General features: G+C 33.0%; 1 protein-coding gene across 3 annotated transcripts in view; it reads right to left on the bottom strand.

Annotated features, from left to right (window-relative positions):
• Window positions 1–23,783, bottom strand: part of LOC126742671 (5-demethoxyubiquinone hydroxylase, mitochondrial) — a 48,716-nt gene that overhangs the window by 20,946 nt on the left and 3,987 nt on the right. Inside the window, exons 1-4 of one of the 3 annotated variants that reach the window (XM_050449417.1) lie at window positions 21,715–21,738; window positions 13,517–13,704; window positions 12,919–13,095; window positions 7,254–7,461 (exon numbers count right to left, since the gene is read on the bottom strand). In XM_050449417.1, the coding sequence (XP_050305374.1) occupies window positions 7,361–7,461; window positions 12,919–13,095; window positions 13,517–13,679 (441 nt within the window). In that variant the 5' untranslated portion in view covers window positions 13,680–13,704; window positions 21,715–21,738 and the 3' untranslated portion in view covers window positions 7,254–7,360. Of the gene's footprint in view, window positions 1–7,253; window positions 7,462–12,918; window positions 13,096–13,516; window positions 13,705–21,714; window positions 21,739–23,783 lie in introns of those variants that run through there. The other 2 variants (XM_050449414.1, XM_050449415.1) reach the window with 2 other exon arrangements.

Raw genomic sequence — 23,783 nt, forward strand, 5'->3', positions numbered from 1 at the left:
AAGGTGACAGCCGTATTGAACATTCCGACTCCAAAGAACACCACAGAAGTCCGACGTGTCATCGGTATGGCGTCCTGGTACAGGCGTTTTATTCCTCAGTTCTCAACCGTTATTTTTCCCCTTACCGCTCTTCTTTGTAAACACAAAAAGTGGAACTGGACCCCAGAATGTCAAAATTCGTTTCAGAACATCAAAAATTCGTTAGTTTCCGCTCCTGTACTTACTTGTCCTGATTTCTCGAAACCCTTTTTGGTTCAGACTGATGCCTCAGCGTATGGGATCGGTGCTGTATTATCTCAAGAGTTTGATGATGGTGAACATGTTATCTGTTACATATCTCGATCTCTGTCTAAAGCAGAGAGGAATTTTTCCACCACAGAGAGAGAACTGTTGGCCATTATTTATGCTTGCGAGAAATTACGACCCTACTTAGAGGGATACTCCTTTAAAGTGATAACAGATCATCATAGTCTGAAATGGATTCATAGTCTGAAGGAACCAACAGGACGGCTTGCCAGATGGGTTTTGCGGTTGCAACAATTCGATTTTGAGGTTATTCATAGAAAGGGCCAAGATCATGTTGTGCCGGATGTTCTCAGTAGAGCTGTGCCAGAGATTGCTAAATTGAGTGTATACCAGGAACCAGAAGTTGCAGATAAGTGGTATCGAAGAGTTTTCAATCAGGTCGTAGAGAATCCTATTAATTATCCCCAATGGCGAATTGAAGGAAAGTTACTTTACAAGTATGTGAAATGTTCTTACCCGTCTCTTCGAGATGATGAAGATTTCTGGAAGGAAGTAGTACCCAAGGATCGAAGACGTATGATTTTGGAAGAAAATCATGATCATCCTTTGGCTGGTCATGGTGGTGTCATGAAGACATACGAACGATTGAAGCGTCGTTATTATTGGCCAAAAATGAGAGCTGATGTCCTCCGATATGTTAGGCATTGCGCCAAATGTATTTCGCAAAAGCCCCTCCGGGAGCGACACGGATTAATGGGACAACAAACTCAAGTTTTGAAGCCATGGAACACGATTAGCGTCGATCTTTTTGGGCCCTTGCCTCGTTCTACTCAGGGATACAAATACGTATTGGTCGTCTTGGATACCTTCACTAAATTTCCTTTGTTCTTCCCTCTTTGCTCAGCTAAGGCCCCTATGATTTGTCGTCTTATAGAGGAACAAGTTTTTCTCATTTTTGGTGTTCCCCAATTTCTTATTTGCGATAATGGTGCTCAATTTCGAGGTGAACTTTTTTCCAAACTGTGTGAGCAGTATAAGGTCAATATCCGATATACTCCGGCTTATCATCCCCAGGCCAACCCCGTGGAGCGTGTGAATCAAGTCCTTAAAACCATGTTAAGTTGTTATATTGAGGATAATCATAAGAATTGGGATCGACTTCTACCTAAGGTTGGTTCTGCCATAAGATCTTCGGTGCATGAAGCCACCGGGCTCACTCCCTATTTTATGAATTTTTCCAGAGAATATATGCCCTCGTGCGACCAACACAATAATAGGGATGTTCCCAGTATCACGGTTGGCGACTTTATGGCACGTTCACGTGAATTAAGTAAAGTATATAGGGACGTTGAGGAAAGACTGAAAGCGGCGCATCAAAGATCAAAGAATCGTTATAATCTTCGACGAAGACCAATTAGTTTTGAGATCGGTGAGCGAGTTTATCGCAAAAATTACGATCTTTCTGATGCTAGTAAAAACTTTACCGCCAAACTCGCACCAAAATTTTTGGGCCCCTTTACAATAAAGAAGAAGTTATCTCCGGTAGTCTATGAACTGATTGACGAAAAGCGCAAGTTTAAGGGTGCTTGGCATGTTAAAGATTTGAAAAAGATCCCAAAAGAAGAGCTACTCGTTGATTCCGATTCCGATTAGACTTTATCGATTTTGCTTACTGGTCGGGACGTATGTTTTTTTTTTGTGTTTTACTTATTAGTTCTTTTGATTTTTCAATTCTAATATAATTTCTTTTTCTCCAGTTTCTTTCCTCAAAGCTGTGCGGACTGGGTATTTTGATGTTTTTGCGGTTATTGGATAGTAGCTACCTTGTTTGTTTTTCTCTTTCTAGTGAAGTTTCTTGTGGTGAAGGCCTACCACTTGAAGCATTTTAGATTTCCGATTAGGAATTCTATCAGAAATTACTAGAAATTTTGTGTTATTTGGTAATTCGTTGGTTATTATAGTATTATTATTTCATGAGTCAATCAATTTGAAGTTTTAATTTTTCTGACTTATTTTAATGCTTGAATAGCATTTTCAAATAATTAGATTGTTCGTACATTCTTTACTTCCCTTCCCAGTTGGATGCTTACTTCTCTTCGCATGAGAATTACTTTTCTGGTAATTCTCTTGGGGGAAGAGGGGGAGTTGTTGCAGGATTAATTACGCTTTAGACGGGATCTGGAGAATCCCAACTTTTATTCATTTGGTTAAAATATTTAAAAATGACTTTATTCTAAATTTTTCTTTCAAAACTGAGACACCCACCATAATTACAATTGCCTTCGACTCTTAATGGAATTCGCCAATATTTTTCATTAAACCACTATCAATATTATCACCATTTTAATTCTTTGTTATTGTTTACAATATGCTGTGCATGGAGAAGATTTCACGGCAATTGAATTGGTCAACCGGTTTACTAAAGCGGACGCCAGTGGCGCCGCGTGTCGAATTATTACGATTTGGCCCGTAATTGTACTTTCCACTAGGCACTCTATGGTTTGCCTATTAGTGACCTATGTATGGGTTTTGGTTGGGCCCATAGCGGCTAAACCCATAAAGTAACGAGTGAAGTTCCTCAATCTCCGGTCTTGCGCCCAGACGTCTTTTGGACTACTACTTAAGCAGTTCCGCGACGCATCTGGGGGTCTTTCCAGCTCCTGCGTCCGTCAAGAGTGAACCGTGCTGCCCGCTGTGACGGAGAGAGGTTTGAAATAAATCTATTATCATCTCTCTCCGCCAGCACCTTTTTTGTTAAAATAACATCTAAAACTAAAATGCATTAGTGTTTCTTCAGTTTCAACGAAGTATTTTTGAAGCAGGATGGGTTTTAGTAGTTTGATGCCTCTCGAAACTTCGTAAGTAGTTTTTCACCGTTGGTGACATTTTATTTGGTGTTCCGTGTTTCCATTGAGAAATCTCTCTTAGGGCTCCTTAAATATGACAGTGTAAACCGCCAGCCGTGACCCAGCAGTGATGAGGATTTCGCCCTGAAGCCTGAAAAATAATTTCGCCCTTAGCCCCGTCAACACACATCATGCCGTAAGCCCTATGTGGTGAAAAATTGCCCATCGCGGGCTCTCGCCCCCGAAAGAAGAACACCATGGAACTTGACCCGTAAGCACATTCTTTAATCTTAACCATATTCTTCTTTTGATTTTTTTTGTATGATTTAACATGAATTTTTTATCACTTTCTCATTTTAATATTTAAAACTTAAATAACTATATTTATGGTATAATTATCTACAGTAAAACAATTCAATGTTACGCCTTATTATGTAATGCTTCCGAAGTGATCACTGACGAATTCAGGTATCTACCTTTGGGTTAGAAACTTGTATATATATATATTTTTTTTTATTTTTTTTTGTTTACCTTTTTAAGACCATCTTGTATATTTACTTATATTTACTTACCATGTAGCTTTAACTCCTTGTTTCTGATAAATTAAGCTATTGAGTATGAAGACTTTAATAAACACCCTATTTAAATTAAATTACGGTGTTTTACTACTGAGTGAGTGAGTGTGACTGAGGCAACTGACTATACAGAGAACCCACGAAGCCGGCCTGAAAGGTTCTTTTTTTTTTGTTCCATCTTTTAAATTTAACAGGGTTTCTGGAACCTATCAGATCTAGGGAGTTGTTCTTGTTGTTTAGAACTCTTAAACCAAGACTGTCGAACAAACTCAACTCCCTAGAAATAGCCCCTGTAAACCGGATAGTCTTGCCGGGATAATATTTATAATATAACAAAATTACCATCAAGCTCCGATCGGATTTATCACTATATTCAAGAGGACCAATTCAATCGAAACTGGTGGTCTTGTACTTCTGATCACTGCGTCTATTAATAAAAAATATCTATGTTGCCATCATTTTTTTTCCTTTGCGAGTTTTTAAAATAATTTGCAAATGCAGAACTCTAGCAGAGACGCGAATCTTCGATAGAATAATACCGATTCAGTAAGAAATGAAATCATGAATTAATATAATAGGACATTTTAAACCTACCCATTCTGTATATTTTCGTTTTCTGGCGTCTCCGCCATTGACCTCGCCAGCCAGTTATTGATTCTAGTTCTATTATATTCTATATAGTTCTCTCTCGTTTTCTCTCTGTTTTAATATTGCCTCAGTTAAATATGTCACTCATTATTAGTGCTTACTTTTTAGTGGCTCTTTTCCTGGCTTAAATAAATCATTTGACCGCCATAAAAAAGTGATGCCGTTTAAAGGGTTTATTATATTATTATGTTATATCGACATTTCAAAAAACAACTAGATTTCGTTTTTTTTTGTAGATTTTGTACCAACGTCTAAATCAGTCAAAGAAGTTTTAAGTTGAAAAAAAAACAACAAAAAATAATAAATATAAAAAAAACGCAAAGGATATTTGAAATTTTGGGAGTTATAAAATTAAAAGTAAAAGGTAAAATTAAAGGTAATAGGTAAAAAATTAAACTTAATAAAATTATGATTTTTCTCAGAATTAATATATTAATCCCTACTTCGTAGAGATTAATATATTAGTTTTAAGTAATAGTTGATATAGAAAGTAGAAAATTGTATATAAATAATAGTATATAATAATAGTTGTAATGGTATTTACTGGCGCTTACTAATTTTTTCTATCCCCTCTCGATCTTCTGGGTTATTTATAAAGTTTGTAATTGGTTATCCAACCATTATCTCGGGCGCCACCCTCAAGTTTAATGTGGATGAGAGACCACGGCCTATCGGGTAGTCTTTAGACAGTGGATAAAGTAATCCAGGTCTTCTGTGTGAGTTAAACTATAGGTAGGCAACATTGTACCAAAATCACATTTATTCATCCCAAAACCTAACATGTCATCTCTTTGCTAGCACTCCTCAATAAGCGGTAAGTCACCCACAGGACCGTTATTAAGCGGTCTAATATGGAAAATAAATGCGGTCGCTCGTAACCTTGGTCAACTCTGTTTAAAATGTCGGTAGACGCGGTCTTAATTATGTAGGTATAAGATGGAAATGTTGTCAGGTTGGGAATAATGGGAAAATATCCAATGCAGGGTGATACCTGGTCCGACACGTAGCACTTTTTAAGGAATACACAGTGTTACCCCGTAACGGTCCGCCACGCAACCCCGTGGACACTAGGAATAATGGGATAATGTCCAATGCAGGGTGCTACCTCGTAACGGTCCGACACGTAGCCCCCTAGCACTTTTTAAAGGAATACACAGTGTTACCCCGTAACGGTCCGGCACGCAACCCCGTGTATCCTGTAGACACTAGGAATAGGAAAAAGGGATTTGCCTACCTTCTTACCTATTATACTTACATGCTGACAACAGCGGCGGAGCGATGTACGGTACTATGGGGCTTCGGTCGGTCGGACTATTCTCCGGCCGGTGCTGCACGTTCTTTTTTGCATTTTGTATAAATGTGTTTGCCTTTGCACTTATGGCAACGCGGCCCCGCATTGCAACTGCTCGCGGCGTGTCCAAATTCCTGACAGCGATAGCACTGTCCCACCTGTCTTATGTTGTTGATTTTGTATGTTCTAAGGTGCTCCACTCGGACCCTTATGTTCAGGAGGTTGTCGACTTTATAGATATCTTCCTGCTCTTTACTGATTAGGAACCGGATGAGATCCGTTTGCCTTTTTCGGCCTGGGCCGGTGTTAATCCAGCCCATTTCTTCGGGCTCGAATCCCATCCGGTTTAGTGCCTCCTCTATCTCAGATCGAAATTTCTATCAAATCCTCTCAGGATCAGATTTAGTTTCCTGTCCTCCTCTAGGAAGAAGGAGTGGAATTCCATCTCCCTCTCCCTGAGGAGAGCAGTCAGGTTTCTGTGATCCTTAGCTGTTTTTGGGAAGAGTGCCAAACCTAGCCTCTCCTTTTGTACCTTCAACGGACATGCGCGGTACTTAGTAAACGCGGTAACAGTAGTGGTGGTACGGACACGAACAATACTGAAGTATTAACGCGGTGATAAATTAATAATTAACGCGGTCGCGCGTTTATTAACAAAATAGAAACTTTCCTAACTTTACTGGGCAAATCTTAGTTGTCAATATGAATCTTGAAAATTATTAATTTAAGTTGGAAAAAGAACCGAGTAATTCTATAGATAAATAAGAGAATTACAGAAAATTTTGTAACTTTGTTACATAGTAATAAAGTTTAAATTTAGATTCTGAATGTTACACTTATGCATTTTTTTTCTTCATTTAACTTCCAAAATTTAAATTGTGCGATTTATTTTTGACACCGCATACGAAAAGTAGATTAAATTTTTAAGAGCGTAAAAACCGTAAAAATAAATTTTATGGTTTGTCATAATAAAACCTTATTTGGATAGTTATTACAAAAAAACGTTGAAATAAATTTTTAATAATGCTTTAATTGGCGCAGTTGGATGAAGTCGATACACACGTACACTCTAATACTTGATTAATAGACTGATGTTTATGGACATGTACGATATTCCAAACGAATCTGTTTAGTTCGATATACACCTTAAATTTACAATCAATTATATTGCAAGAAGTATGCGGCTGCACTTTTTATTTTTATTGCTCAACGCATGAAAAGAAATGAAATTTATGTAAAATAGTGATTGCAAGTTACTTAAAGAATATTTGAGTATAAACCATGGATTTCTAGTTTTTGCTTAATTTATTTTTTTGCAACACTATCTTACAGGCACAAAATTTAAGTGCTAAACAATAACAAACAATTTCTGTTGATAACTACATACTATAACAACCTATTTATATTTTTTTCTCATAAAAATGGCCAAGATTGCACAAATAGGTCGACATTCCTTAATGTAGCTTTATGATTATAACATATGAGGTAATTTCACATACAAGGTAATATTATCTTAGCTTTATCTAGAAATCGGAATGGCCCTATAAGAATAAATGTAATTTTTTTTTCCTTTTTTTCTACTTAGAATAAGTGGTTTTTGGTTCATCTATCAAATTCTTCAACAAATCGAATAGGAGCGAAAAATAATTGTGTTTCACGAACAGCAATATATTAACAAAAAATTTAATTACATTTCAAATGACTTACTATAGCATTCTTTAATAAATTTAAGATAAGAATACCACATTTATATACTATATTACTTTTGAAATAGCAATAGCGGCCTTGCAACCCGTTTTTATAAAATTGGACAAAGCTTTGTAGAAAGGAGCTTGTTCTGCTCCATGATCGATACCTGCAATAAATGAATATGTTAAATTAATAGAACTCAAATAAGAACAAATACATAGGTAACAAAATTTATATTTTACTTATTATATTTGTTATTTTAGATGACTATTAATTGGTGCTTTAATTTAGCAGATTTCTTACATTTTTCATAAAACACAAAAAAAAAATCGATAAAAGAAGTCAGAGATGTAAAGGAACATGAAATTGTTATTTTGTTTGGTTGGTTTAGAATAAGGGGCAAGGAAAAAATTGAGTGAAGCGAATTTTTGATGCTCTTTTTTTGGGATAAAAAATAGCGTATGTTTATCACGTCAATTGTGATAATGTGCCTTGTGGGTATTTTGGAACATAACATATACGACAACTCGTCTGAAATTTTAAGTGGAAAGAATAGCGTTTTCGTTAGATCTTAAGACTGAAAGGGTGGATTATAATGTGTTACTCAGTAAAAGCTTTCAGCTTCCAACAGTTATTCCCGAAATTAAAATAATAATTCGCATCATATATTCAACTCCGGTAGTAAAATCGATGCGCTAATTATAGAAAATAGTGTACAATACTCAAGATAAAATTATAACATATTTTTTAAAAATCATGGCCAGTGAGGGTTCAGGGCTGTTCTCTGTACTTAAATTGAATTTAATCAAAAGTTAGCTCTTTTTTTCATTCTCCCCAATACTTTAACATAATAAAACCTGAAACAAAGTTTCCCAAGGGGCTGAAACCAACACCCACTCAAAGACAAGGCCTTAGTGCTTGACGCGTGACGTCATCGATGTGGGCCACCGATTTTTAAAAACCAAGGGATTTCCTATGCTAATATATCAATATTTGGCTTATTTTAAAAAATGCTAGGAATAGAATAGAGTTCAGGAAACATTCAAAGGTATGTTTTAGTTCTGGTTGAATGTCAGGTTAAATATTATTGTGTAATATTAAATGCAGACTCCCAACTCCCCTACATCTGCGCCAAAATTCAACATATGTATTTAGGTATTTATAATAATTTTTTTATACCATCAAGTAGTAAAAAATGTTATTATATACACATAAATACATATATTGAACTATTCCACACCTTGTCATAATTAAGAAAATTTAAAGAAAACTGTCATAATCAGGAATGTCATATTAATTAGAATCATTTAAAGTAAATCAATTGGATAAAGAACTAAATTAATTACCTAGGACCTACATAGTCTTTAGATTCAAATATATATTTTATATGTTTTTTTGTAAGTAGACTCTTTAAAGTTAAAATAAACTTGATAAAGAACTATTATATTTTAATTAGTAGTGTTAGTGGCTGATATATTATATATATAGCCTACTTCGTTAGGGTATCCAGTTTTCTTTTTTTACTTATTTTTTTTAATTGATCATTATTCTTAGTGCAATCATTTTTTAAAAGTGTATTGGATATACTTTTAAAATTATCTTTAAAACATCTATTGCATTATGACTAGTGCATCCATCAAAATGTAATACACGTTTTTGTGCAATAGAATATTTTAAAATTAACTGACACATGAACTGTCTTTTGTTATAGGTTTGTAAAAATATGTCCTCAAATTCATTTATTAATCTGTTAAAAATTATGTAAGTCAAAGATACAATATTTACAACTTGGTCTTGGAAATATAACAGTCCGCCACGATTTAATTTATTAATTAGGTCAAAATTGTCTTCAACGATAAATTGCTCATTATATACCAGTTTTCCTTTACAGCTGTCACATTTTAGCTTTTTGACTGTAACATAGCAACAATAACCATAAATATGTAATTAATGGCAATATGTCCTTGATGCTCTGAAAATGATCATCATTTACTGAAATTTGGGACAACAAGGTTTGAATTTGGGAAAAGTCTTCTGGAGAGGAATAATTATCATCTAGGTCATAATCGGGAAGCTCATAGAACTTATTAATTTTAATAGGGCCAAAACTGCAAGACTGAAGTGTTAATATAGATTGAATTCTAAGTCTCTTTTCTGTCTCATACAACTGTCATACAGAGATGTAATAATGACAGCAGTCCATAAACAGTATTGCTGAAAGCAGTTCTTGTTTGTCAAGTAAGAGTTTTAGAAAAATTACTAGGTTGTAATTATCAAGCCAGCTTAATAATTTTTCTAAGAATTCAGTCTTGGGATCTATGTCAATATCAGTGAGTGTTTTTTAACAATTGGTTCTTCAAATATGTCTCGTTTATGTTTGCCTTTGAATGGGGTTTTGACATTCACAATTTTCCACCATGTTGTTATTATGTGGACAAAATCAGCAGTATCTTCAGAAAATGGTATACGGCTACCAAAATGCCTCAATGCTTCTACTACAAAAGAATTAAAAATTTTTAAAGAGAGTTTAACATTCTGTCTTTCTAAAGATGAGGGAAACAATTCTTTTTGGTTTAAAGAATAGCCAAACTTTAAAAGCTTATCATACTCCAGTTCATGTAATTTTGTAATTGCAGAAAAAGAAGCAAATTTTTTCTTCGAAGTGTCAAAATCAGGAAAATAAAATTTTTGGTCTGGTTTAGAGTTAAGCCAATTATTAAATACACATTTAAGTAAGTGAACTGTGTTAAATAGGTAAAATAATGGCCTCTAATTATCTATGGGATGAGGATAAACAATGCTAAGTTGGTCTGCAGTAAAAAATGACTAATGGCTTTCCTGTTAATGGCATTATTATCACCCTATTAAAAAACCTGTACCCAATCTGCTCTAAATTTTCAATAATTTGCTTCATAAAATTATGAAGTATGTCTGATGTAATTTTGGAGATGAGAGCTATATGAACTACTTCCTTAAAGCTGGAACACTCACTTGTAATCATAAAAGTAAATGCCGAGGAAGCTAGAGACTTATTATTGACTGATGTTCCAGTGATCTTACCACCTTTATAGTCCATGTAAGGGTCAATATGAATTTCATCAAAAAGTAGTGTCACAAATCTCTCATTATCCTTTAGTAAACTAAACACATTTCGGGCATAAGTTAAAAACATTTTTTTTTCATCTATGTGGGGATCGGTCATGTGTTTGTTACAAATACCCATTATAGTTTAAGGAAGTGGTAAAATTAGGGATCCATACCTAATTTCTTAAATACTTGTACGCATGAGGACTAATAGTATAGATTATAGAAGTCAAAACTATTGTACTACTTGAATATCAATCTGTACCTTTCCTTTGCAGTTGTAAATCGAACACACGTTTCATTTTATTTATGTCATTTGATGGTTTGACATGATCAAGAATAGTATTGCCAAGGGTATTGGTAGCAGTCTCAGTAGCAGTATTTAGATTTAAGTCACAGTCGGGGTTGTCATTATTGGTAACATTTTCCTCCAAAGGCAGGGTAATAATAGTAAGGTCTATTGCTTCAAGTATTGCATATAAATCATCTAAACTATGGGAAGTATATGGAGTTTTAAATTTTGATATTAAAACACAAACTGGCTCGCTATGTAAAAAAGTTTCAAAAGTCAGCCATGGTTTTAGTAATTCTATTCTAAAAATTTTACCTGTGTTGGAATCTTGAACTTAATATGTATAATAAAACGTATAATAAAGTACTCTTTATTATACTACCTTCAAGAAAATGAGCTTCACATACTTTGGTGTTGTTTGTGGGCTCAAAGTCATCTCTGTGTATGGCTTTTACCCATTTTCCCCTTAGATTTAGGTATATCATTAGGAAAACCGAAGACATGCACTTTAGGTCCGTTTTTATAGTTTCTGTTACAACCCGGAACACAACACTTTTGAGGCATATTTACACTCTGGTATTAACTACAAGGTGAACTAGGAGAAAAACATTAAATTAAACACGAACTAAAGTATTAAAGTTTGATATAAACAAATAAAACCGCGACCGAGAACCGGATTTTCCGAGGATTTTTCTACTCCGAAATTACGATTTTGCGATTTAAAAGTACGCGAAGAGTTTACATAAATATAACATACAGGTTTCGCGGAAATAAACAGTTCCGATTTTAGAAAAAAACACAAAAATGAGCTAATATTTACTGCGGATCCCGTCAGAAATACCGGCAACCACAGAACATAAATATAAACAACCTAACCTCTCGTTTCATCAGGTGGCACAACTAGTAGATGCGCTCCTATTGGCAAGTAACAAGGTATTAGATAAATGATAAAATTTGAAAAAATGGAAATTTAAATTATAAAAAGAGAAAGGAGAACAAGACCACGCACTGTTGAGTTAGTGTGTAGCTCAGATTGTAAGTTACTGTCGAAAAAAAAACAGATTTTATGGTCTTCACTCCAATCCGCGAAGTTCATGATAATATCCTGAACTAGGATATGTTGTTATACCTTGATTCAGCGTAATTCTGAATTTTTGGAGATTATTGTTTAACCTTCATTTGTCTTGGGATGCTACCAACTAGCATGAACAGTTTTGCGATCGGTTGTTTCGTAGTAATTTTGAGATTTCACAGCTGTCAATTATTTCACCCTAAAATGTTCTTATTAGGCTACAGTTTCTTAGAATAAGCATAGATCATCTCCGATGGTTTGTCTGCTGGGGTCACTCTCGTAATATTGAAAAACAACGTGAAAAACGAATTATTTATTCCACGTACCGTAAGTGAATTATGTATTCCATTTAACAAGACGTATTGTGGATTTTTTAAAACCACAAATATCCCTATCCCAATATTTGGAATGCGCTTGTGAATACTTCTGAAAAAATCTGGAAACCGGGGAAATACGGAGACTTATATTTACTACTATACTAGCTAAAGGCCCGCGGCGTTACTCGCGTGGAATTTGAAAATAAAAGAAAAGTTCTACTGAAGGACTTCTTTGTAACAACATTTTTCGTTTTGTCTTCTTGTAACATGTAAAAATATCAATTTTCAGCGCTATAAGTTTAAAATGAAAGAATTGTCGTTGAAGAAATTTTCACCCCATTTCACCCCTTCAGGGTCGCGGAATTTTCGAGAATCTGTTGTTTTCATTAAAATGAAATTTAATTAAAGTGTTTTGCAGTTTTTTTTTTGAAAAGCAATGAATTTAAGGATAAAAAAAGATGTTAAAATCCTTGGTGGTTTTAACTCGTTTCAATCCCTTCCCGATGAAATTTCAGAAAATCCCTTCTTAGTGGATGCCTATATAACCATAGGAATGTTGTTCCCAAATTTCATATTTCTAGGTTTTACCGTTTGGGCTGTACGTTGATTATCAGTTACGACAAGTCTTTTCATGTATGAAAGAAGATTATATTAGTTTTGCCTGACTAGCTCAAGTGATTAGGTGCTGTAACTACCTTTCTTAATCTTGTAATTATCTCATAATATTATACATGTCAAAGCAAACCTTTAGCTGTTTAAAAAAAACTTTAAAACCCATACTATTTAACTAAACTTTCTACTCTTGACAGATTTATTAAATGTTATGTCTAGTTTTTGTGATACAAATAGTATAGCTACCTGTATCATGATGTTCTTGTTCCTCATCTCTAAATTTAGTTATGATCTCCATTAGTTCTTTGTTATGCTCTGGATCTTCGAGAAGTGTCCGAAGTTGATCGTTGTAGTGGTCAACTATAACAGTTTCTACCGCAACTGTGCAAGCCATAGCCGCTTTCTCACCTAATAATGCTGTCCCTACAAATAATAAAATACCTTTTTATGTAGCTACGACCAAAAAAAATATAAAAAAATTGTTGTGTAATATATGTTCTTAGGTTGGGTTTCGATATACTTCGAATTATTCATAATCTCCAGTTTCGTGGTAAACAGCATAAACTGGATGACTATTTAAAAATAAATAATTCTCGATATTAAAAAGAGAGAAAAACTTTGAATTCTTGGGAATTGGAGTTATCACATTTTTGGAATAAAATATGTAATCGCAATTTGACTATTGCCCATAGAGAGATTGGGTATTGAAGTACACCAATTTAGGAAAAATATTCTAAATGTCTTTAAAGCCCAAAAACATTTAAGAATGTATGTTCTTTTTACAGCAATTTATTCATGAACCCCTAACTTTCCTAACTTTCCATTCCCAATGTACCATGCTTACCTGCTCCCAGCATAAAACCAGCTACATTCCAAATTGGAGTCATCGCAGTAGGACGTACTCGATATTTCTTAATAAGCTCTTCAAATTTTGCCCTATGGCCCTTCTCTTGATCCCACATATGCTGAATCAATCGACCCTTAGAAGAGCTGCCTAAAACAGCCATCTGCCCTGCATAGATCCTATCTGCTCTAAAGAAATAAAACTAAGATGCAATTTTTATCACCATTTACTGATTTATAACATTCAGGGAGTAAAAAATAGATTATTGATTGTTTCGTCTACAGCCAAGCGAATTGTGAGACCATAAAAACAAAAATAGAGTGAGAGTTGATATAGAAGGAAATTATAGAGTTACAAAAATAGGAAACTTATTAAAATTCAGCATTTTCTTCAAAAAAAAAACTAAGAAAGGGTGGCTTATAATATATTTTAGTCAGTCGAATGAAAATCCGCTTTCAACAAATATTAAAAATCAAATATTCGACTTCTAGTAGTAAGATCGATATGATGCTTATAAAAAATAGCGTACAATGCTCGTTGAAATTAATTAACCAAGCATTAGCCCAGCCATAAATGTTTCTTGTACATAAGCCCTAAATATCTTTCCGATTTGATTTCTCTATACTATCAGGATAATTATTATAAACTAAAAATTAAAGCTTAAATTATGTTAAAGAAAGAGGAAAAGGAGAAAGTTTATGGAAAAATATTTATGGGATCCAGGATGTCTAATGGATCTATTAAGGATTCCGCTCGTAGTAATCGAAAGAACAGGATATTTATTAATCCTGCGACCATTTGTAAGCAGTTTTACTCGTGAGAGAGACACTTTAAGCAATTTTGTTTCAATTATGTCCAGTAATGAAAGTGAACAAGGATTACAAATAGGGGAAGTCTTTATCTGCAAGAAAAATGCATTTAGGTCGCTTAGGTAAATGTATTATGCATTTCGGCTGTGTAAACAGCCATCATCAGATACAAAACATTACAGAAAACATATACGTTCACCAAATGAAATAAAAATTACCCGTTATCGGGAATAAAAACAATATTTTTTTTTTTTTTTTTTAATTTATTGACCTTGTGCTGAGCACATTTAGTCACGAAAAACCTCTATATAATTTTTTAGTACTTAAACTAAATCGGACATCACAAACGACCATGCCAAGTCTGGGACTCGAACCCAGGGCCACACGACTGCTAGGCACTATAGGTATATACCCACCGCGCTGCAACAATCAACATTTATTGTTGTTTTTATTCCCGATAACGGGTAATTTTTGTTTTATTTGGTGAACGTATATGTTTTTTGTAATGTTCTGTATCTGATGATGGCTGTTTACACAGCCGAAATGCATAACACATTTACCTAAGTGACCTTCATGAATTTTTCTTGGAAAGACTTCCCTATTTGTAATCTTTATATACATATTCTCCTACAAAATATGGACTTCTATTCAACTAAAGTAAACAAGTATTTATGCGTACAACATTAATTTATTAGTTGTAACATGTCAATAATACAGTGTGATATTTCTAAAACTTAACATTTTTAAAGATTTCGTTTTTACTCACAAAATGGTGAACACTTTAAATTTACAGTATCATTCCCTTAATAATGATTTACAATACAGTTTCCTACTGTTATTTGCAACAATGCCTGAGAAATATGCATGTCTCTTTATTATCTCACTTTAAGGTTGTTATTGTATTTAGTTACTTGTTTTTAATTTTTAGGTCTGATGATGTTCTTAATATGAGCGAAACACGTGTAACCTACTGTTAGAATTAATAAATACTTTTGAGAAAATAGACAATTTCTTTCAATCTGCGAATAGAGTGAAATTGCCATAAATGCTAATGTTAGTCAAATCATTGATTTAGATTAGCAAAAGTGAGGGACCAAGGCCTGAACCCCAAGGAAGTGCTGATACAACTCTGAAAGCTGAAGACCTTGAGGCACCAGATACTACAAACTGGGTATGATCCTGCAAATAGGGTGCAAACCAATTCAAGGCTTATTCATAAAATCCATAGCATTCAGGTTTTGACAGCAATATCCTGCGATCAACATAGTCAAAGACCTTTGATGGAGTATAGAACACTGCTGCCACTGCTAAGTGCATCTATTGCATTGAGAGTCCCTATTGCTGAAAGCCATACACCAAGGTGACAAAGAATCACCAGTAGAAACTAATGACATTCTGAGAATAGCCTATTTTTGGTAGTGTCATGGCGCATGTGTTACCTGCCTAGTTGGGGAGGATATCCCTATTCACAGGAGGTCTTTGATCTGCAGAAATTATCAGGATTTTTATATTTTTACTCTGTCATAATTGTATACCTTCGAAAATCTTATTTTTATAAAAAACAGCATATACCTAATATTTAACCTTTCTACAAATACATAATCATAATATAACATTAGTATATTATAGATAACATAAGTAAAGTCTGCCCAACCAATCTGTAGCTAAGCGGTATCGGTGCGGGGAACGTGGTTGTAGACTAGACCCGCCTCATTTCATTCATGTAATGGCCAGTGACGTGCGAAATTTTATAAACCGATTACGCAGATTTGAATGTATTAAATATTAAAAAATATGGTTTGGTTTTAATTTTAAAATAGGTATTTGTAGGTAAGATATTAATTTGGAAATTAAGGTCTTCTAAAATATTTTATTTGTAAATATGTAATAAAAAAATGACAGACAAGATTAGGGAAGTTTGAGATAAAAGTAAAGTAAAGAAAACACAAAATTTGTAATACACCTACTTAGTTTATTCACTTAAAATAAGAGTGCCGTACTCGATGCCTGGATATCGCGAGGGAAAGAGCACGGCAGATAATCCGAATTATGCTGTTTAAACATTGAATTTACTACTTAATATGTATAATTTAAATTATAATTTAAATAAGTATAATCAATTTGTACCTGTTGAAGAATATATTGCTAACCACTCCAGTAACAGTCACTCTGCCAGCATTTTTTAAACATTAGGTCATTGTCTATCCAAGTTTCATCTAAATAGACAATATTGCGACCTTCGGCTCGGTGTTTTTTTATTTCTCTTAGGTATTTATACCTTAAAGATGTTATTTTTGGAAAAATTTTTTCTTCTGGCAATTTTTGCAACAGCTTTCTGCTAGTAGGCACAACTTTAAACCCATATAAATTCGATTTATTAGGTGTTTAACTATTTGAAAATGAAAGTTGTCGTCTTGTTCCACCTTCGTCATTCGCGGTCTTTTTTTGCCGGGACTAGAAAGCATTTTGTTGGGGTCCGTCCGCATTCTTTCTTCATCTTCTTTGTGAATTTTTTTCACCATTGAAATGCTTACGCCAGTATATTGAGATACTCTTTCAAGTTTGCGCTTTACTGGTAGATTAACGAAGTTATTAGTAGCTCCTTCATTGCAAACCCTAAGAATTTGTACAAGAAGTATATAATCCTGATATTCGATTTTTTTTAGTCGTCGTTCCAATTCATATTACTTATATTTATAGACATTTTATATTCAAAATAACCAACATTAACTTTAAATCTTTTTTGTTTGTAAAGCAATCGAGCTTGGTTTTATTTCATTGAATATGATTTTTATTTATTACAACATTAGGTACATAATTTTTGAAATTTAGTGTCGCATAAATTATGATTTTATTTTAATGTTTTTTTTTTCATAACTGTGCTTAGGCTTTATAATTCTTTTATTATCATTTTACTTACCTATAAACATTCGCAATCACTTCCCTTGCCTGGCTATGAATAAAGTTATTCATTTTAACGTAAATAACACAAAAACTGTTAAAAATTATGAACAAAGAAACAAATAACACAAAACAACAACAAAACAGCAACAACAATAATAGCAAATAAACTAAACTATGCTACACTACTCAAAAGTCATAGGTCAGAAATTAAGTAGGTACCTAAAAATACAGCAATAAAAACAGTTTAATAGCTCAAAAGTATTAACATACGCCGCCGCCACTGAATCCGCAAGAAATCGATATTATTCCGAAAATTACACAAAACCTGGTAGGATGCGATCCAATAAGATAGAGAAAGACAGAGTGCTGCATAAAAATAATAAATTAATGGCCGCGATGCCATCAACCAATCACCTGTCCCCAAACAGCGAGATGCTTCCGCGAAAGCACGACGTTGCCGGCTTTGTAAGTTTTATTAGGAATTTCGGATAAATGTTAGTCAATATTGGATTTTATAATATGCAAAACATTAGCAAATAGAACTAAAAAATATGGTTTAAACTGCATTACATTATTTATTATCTTTTTTATGATTAAATAGTTTAATTTTACCATTATATTTACTTTTTATTCAATACTATTTCATTTTTGCAGTAAGACGTGACAACGCTTCAAAATTTCGGCCGCATTCTTTTCGTAGACACAGATCCGATGGTCAAACTGTATGTTAGTGTTATATTATGATCAGTACTACCACCAATTGTTCCAATGCATTTCCACTGGAGAAAATGGTTAAGTAGACCATAATTAAGTTGTTTAACAGACTACCCAATGATATAAATGACCTCTAACGCCTATCATTTTCTTTTTGTATAGTTATAGGGGATGCAATTAAAAATCTAAAAAACTACAGAAGTAGATTTACAGTGCGGCTCTTAATTGTCTCCCTCCTCCTCTTACCTTTTGAATGCCTTTATATCAAAATTTGAAATTTAGCACACATCATTAGCAAACACCTAAATATTACTTTTTGGTCCCTAGCTCGTCATCTCTTCATTCTATAATTTCAAAAGTTTGTGGGTTAATATTAAAAGATCCATTTAAAATTAGAGTATATGTATTTTGAAAATGTATTGTATTATGATTATGTATTGTATTTTGAAAATAAGAATTTATTTGCCTTCAAATTTGATTTTATAACGAAAAATTTACAACCTTAGCAATAGAATATCTTACAAAGAGTGTGACTGAAGGTTAGGAATAAGACATTGATTCATATCCTGCTATTTATGATCTCACTAAAGCATTTGTATATCTTCTAAGATCCATTGCGAAATTTAAATCATATTAAAAAAAGCAACATTTCATCTTTTGTTTTTCATGGAATTGTTTTTTTATTACGATTTTCAATTCTCCGAGCTAAAACAGCTTTATTTTTAAGTTTCTTATTTTCTCTTTGATATATTTGTTGTGAATCTATTAATGTTCTAGGGTCATTTTAATGTATGTAGAGTGACAATTTAGAAACTTGAAATAACCATATATTATTAAAAACGAAAATCTAAACAAAAAATCCCTGAAAACAGTTTCTATAAAATGAATAAGGAACAAAAACAAGCAGGGTGAGATACATCCCTAAAATCTTAAATAGAAAGACTTGTCGAGTGATACATCATCTTAAAACTTCCGAAAAATGCTCTAATGGTACTACATTTCAGGAAATTATTCTCTGTTTATCACGGAAATGTATACATAAAAACAAACACGCGTTTTAAAAACCACAAATTTTAGGTGACCCCGCAAGAAGAGAGGTGGTAGGTCCAGCGATCTAGGCAATACGTCCTATAATAAGACCGGAGCGCTTAACGCGTGACGTCATCATATGTAGGCCTAGGCATTTAGCAGTGTATATAAATCATGAGAAGCTTTAACGTAAAATAAGCATAGTATATGAATTTCCTGAATGATATTTAAGGGTTTCTGGTTGAAACATGACTTCCAGAATGTTAACTAAACCCTTAGTCGCACACCATTCGATTTTCTTTTTGGCAAAACAAAATTTCAAAGCAAAAACCCCTTATTGTACTTGAATTTTTCTTACCATGAGTACTAACTACTTTTTTCTTAAATATGCTTCTAATATTATTTTGGTGAAAGGTTCTTGGTACTTATCCAATAAATGTTTTCCCTTAAGGGAAGTTCTTACATTTACAATTTGCCACCGTGTCTATATTACGCCAATAAAATCTGCTGTATCTTGTGAAAAAGACATACAAAGCTCTTCAGAGCCTCAATTACAAAAGGATTAAAAATGTTAAGTGCTAATTTAACATTTCGTCAAAGCTTTTAAGCTAAGTGAATAGCCATGTTTTAATAAGTTGTCTTGTTCCAATTCATGCAGTCTTTTTATGATGGAAAAAGCAGTGCATTTTTCTTGACCTGTCTCAAAATCAGGATAAGAAAATGTTTGATCAGGTTTTAAATTAAGCCAGTTATTAAAAATACATTTTAATAAATTAATTATGTCAAAAAGATAAAATAGGGTTCTTGCTGGATCAATAGAATGTGGGTGACTTTATTAGTAAAATTATAGAGTGAAATAATACTCATTGCCTACTCATTGCCTTATTATTTACTGCATTATTATCACAAACTGTACAAAATACCAATTTCCTCTAAACTTTCTATTATTGTTTTAATAAACTGATATAACATTTTCGAATTTATTTTGCACACAGGACATATTATATGAATAACTTTGAATTTTGAATGTGGGCTAGTTATCATAAATGCCACCACAGAGGATGCAATAGTATTGTTATTTACTGCAGTTCCTAGAGTATTGTCAGCTTTATAATCCAAACAGGGGTCAATATGAATTTCATCAAAATATACCTATAACATTTTTGTCTTTATTTGTTAGGATATACTGGAAAATATTCCAAGCATAGGTTAAAAAAAATTTTGTTTCATCGTTATGAGGATCTGTTAAAAATGCATTGCAAATGTTTCTTACTGTTTTGGGATGAGGCAGTATAAGAGGGACATGGTTAGGCATATATTGATAACAATGGGGACTGATAGTAAATAAAATTGAACGTAAGATGATAGTGCTGGATGAATATCTATACCTCTCCCTTGTTAAACATAATAAAGTTAGCAGTTCTGTAACAAATTTTAAGTTTTATTCTAATTTATTAGAGCCTTTTATACTTGAAAGAACATCTAAAACAAAATTTATTCTGTTTTTAGTTTTGTCGGAATCAGTCTGGTTACCACCTTAGTAATTTGGCTCAGTTAATGGTTCATATATGTCATTGCTACTAGTTGCTAGGTAACTTAAAGGTTCAGTGTTAAAACTTAAGGAAGTTTACATCATCTTATTAATAATTGTTCCTAACTTATCCAAACTGCTAGTTTTAAATAGTGACTTTAAATTTGGTATTGAAACAGAAATAGACTGGCCATATAAATACGATTCTAATTTCAAATCATTATAAATAATAATTGCCCCAGTTGTTACAGGACCAGGAGTATATTCTAATTTAAATAATGTTCAATTATCAGAATTTGATACTGAAAACCACCCACCCTTAACATTAAATCTTTTAAAAACCCTTCAAAATTGGAAGTATGTCTCCTCTTTATGAATATTAAACTCATGTCTCCTTTGCTCTAACGCTTGCAAAAGATTCTCCTTACTTTTCCGCAGAAATAAATTTTTCGAAAAATAATCGGGGCAATTTGGAAAAATACTGGAATAGAATTTTCTTTTATTTTTCTTTCCTCGGGGTTTTTTTAAATTGACTAAATTAATTTTACCTGTTTTTGGATCCTGCTCAGAAATATATTGCAAATTATATTACCTTTAGGAAAATGTAATTCACACACTTTAGAGTATTTATCAGGCACTAAATCGTTTCGCGGAATTGCTCATAACCATTTGTTTTACAAATCACTCTCCTTTGGAAAACTAAACACATGAACTTTAGGTCCGTTTTTAGAGTAATTTCCCCAACATCGCGGTGCATTTGTGTGTGCACGGCACAACACTTATACGGCATATTTAGATTAGTTTATTATAGATTTAAAAGCGGGAAGATAAACAACATACATAATATAAGTATATAATAACTAAAAAGCATAAACAACCTGTAGCCGACTGTCACGCCTCGGTCGGCTACCATGTGATCCAATTTGTTAGGCCTACATATGATGACGTCACAAAAAAAATTATTGTACCTTTCTAAATGGGGTATTGACTATACCCTTCTCTAAATACTTATGGGTTCTCGTCATTCCAGTAACGACAGTTTTACTTATTAATATGCCCACTTAAATAAAAGGTACCCTTATCACTGAAGTAACTATGTTTTTGAACTAGTCGAGGTTCTGCCGTAACTCTACCGTCATTATTTCACAAAGCAGTTTAAACGGATAGAACTTATAAGTTAAGTATTTACATACTTTGACTACCATACTTACATATATAACTTTTGTAAATAATGATTCACAAGATAATCCAGTTCCAACAGTTGCTTGACAAGTTGATACTGTTGAATTCATTGCAAACTGATCCAGCGTTGTTTCGTCGACTAATCTCGGTTAATTTATCTTTTTACTCATGACGGAACCGGTTTTTTCAAATGTGGCTACTAGTACGAATATTCTCCAGGCTTTATATTTTGACCTGGATGCCTCTTGTTAAAACCTTGAGCTGTCCTTAAGAAACATTTATCCTGGGAACCATAATTGAAAATAATGTCTACACGTTCAGCTATCCTGCTAAAGAAAAGAAGTACTGCTTTTCTTTTAAATTGATCTGATAGTCAACTGTTCTTAAAATAATAATACTAGTACAAGTTACACTTTTAAAGTAAATTCTGTGAAAATAAAATGCAAATATTATAAACAACGCTTTTTGTCGTTAAAAAAAAACATATAGCAAATAAAAACCAATATAAAGCACATACTGCTTGACATGTTTAAAATTCTTAAGAGACATGTCAGTATTTTGGTAGCGATCATTTTGAATATTTCATTAAATAATAAAAAATTTCAAAAATGTGTTTCCATTTTGGAAAGCATTTTTCAAGAGCATCAAGATGATGTATCACTTAACCTCCCTTTCTATTTAAGATTTTAGGGGTGTATCTCACCTGTCCCAGGGGTTGCAGATAAGGGTGAGATAATATGCTTGTTTTTGTTCCCCACAAGAATGCTATAGAGTGAGTGTCTCTAAATATAATATTTCAAAAAGCGCCTTTGGATGTATTCCCTTGAATTGCATTCATAAGATAGATACCAAACAAGAGACCATCCATATTTGACAAAGAGAAGTTATTATCACAGAAGGCAAATTGCTAAAAAGCAATTCACTTTCTAATTCTGCAATTCCCAGAAATAAATCCCAATAGTCTTGTGGAAGCAGCCACTTTATAATCAATATAAGGGAAATATTAACTGTAGTTGTTGCATAAACTTTGTTTCGTAATGCAAAATTATTACTCTTTCAATATGACTCTAAGAAATAATAATTTCAGATATATTATGATGGGCCTGCATCTTGTTAGGCTTTTTGTAAAAATTAACTGGTAAACAAATGTTTTAGAATCCAACTACTAATTATATCTGTTGTATAATTTGTAGTTGATAGAAATAAGAAAAGATAAGACATCAGATTTTAAAGAATTTTGCCACCATTCTGAATTTTTATCTAAAAAATCAACTGCAATTTACAGAAATCAAAGGAAGGCACTAGGTTTCTTACATTTTCATCAACCTCAGGTGTATGTCTGAATTTTTATTGACATTTTTGTATGTATGTTTAGTATTAAATCTATATTTAAATAAATAAATTAAAAAATAGATTTCTTGTCAGATTGTCTCTACAGAAATGTCTTGAAATAGAAAGAAGTGAAAGATTTAAAAAGTCAATTACATATTCATAGAGCTTAAAGAAAATTTCATTGAGGTAATTAAATATCTGAGAGTTTATCTTAATGATCAATTAAATTTTTTACTTTAGATATAAATATTATAATACTTTTTCTAAAGTTTTTACTTTTTCTAGAGTTCTTACTTACTTGACACCCTGGCATATACACCCTGCGAAAGGGTGTATATGCCATTTGTGGTTTTCTGATTACTTAAATAGTGGTTTAGACCTAGGAAGGGTTCAGAATAACTCCATACAGGTTTTGTTTGGTTATATTATTATATTAGGTTAGGTATATAGATTCCCGAGGAAAATGTTTATGATAATGCTCTGAAAGTTTCAAATATGGAAATATTGAAGCAGAGACAAGTATATGGTGATTTGGGATTTGTTTTCAAATTTCTTAATGTCCTGTTTTTTTGTTGGCAAAAATTAATTTTGATATTCTCTCCTCCTAAATCTTGCAGCAAAAAAGATTTTTTTAAATTATGCTATTCACTCTGGCTCACAGCTGAGGGGACATCCTCCCAACTAGGGACCTAATGTTAATAAATAATATTCAAATTAAAATTCAAATTCAAAACGTTTATTTGCCAATATCAAAAATTACAAAACA

This window comes from Anthonomus grandis, chromosome 12, assembly GCF_022605725.1.
Source record: "Anthonomus grandis grandis chromosome 12, icAntGran1.3, whole genome shotgun sequence".
NCBI classification, from domain to species: domain Eukaryota; kingdom Metazoa; phylum Arthropoda; class Insecta; order Coleoptera; family Curculionidae; genus Anthonomus; species Anthonomus grandis.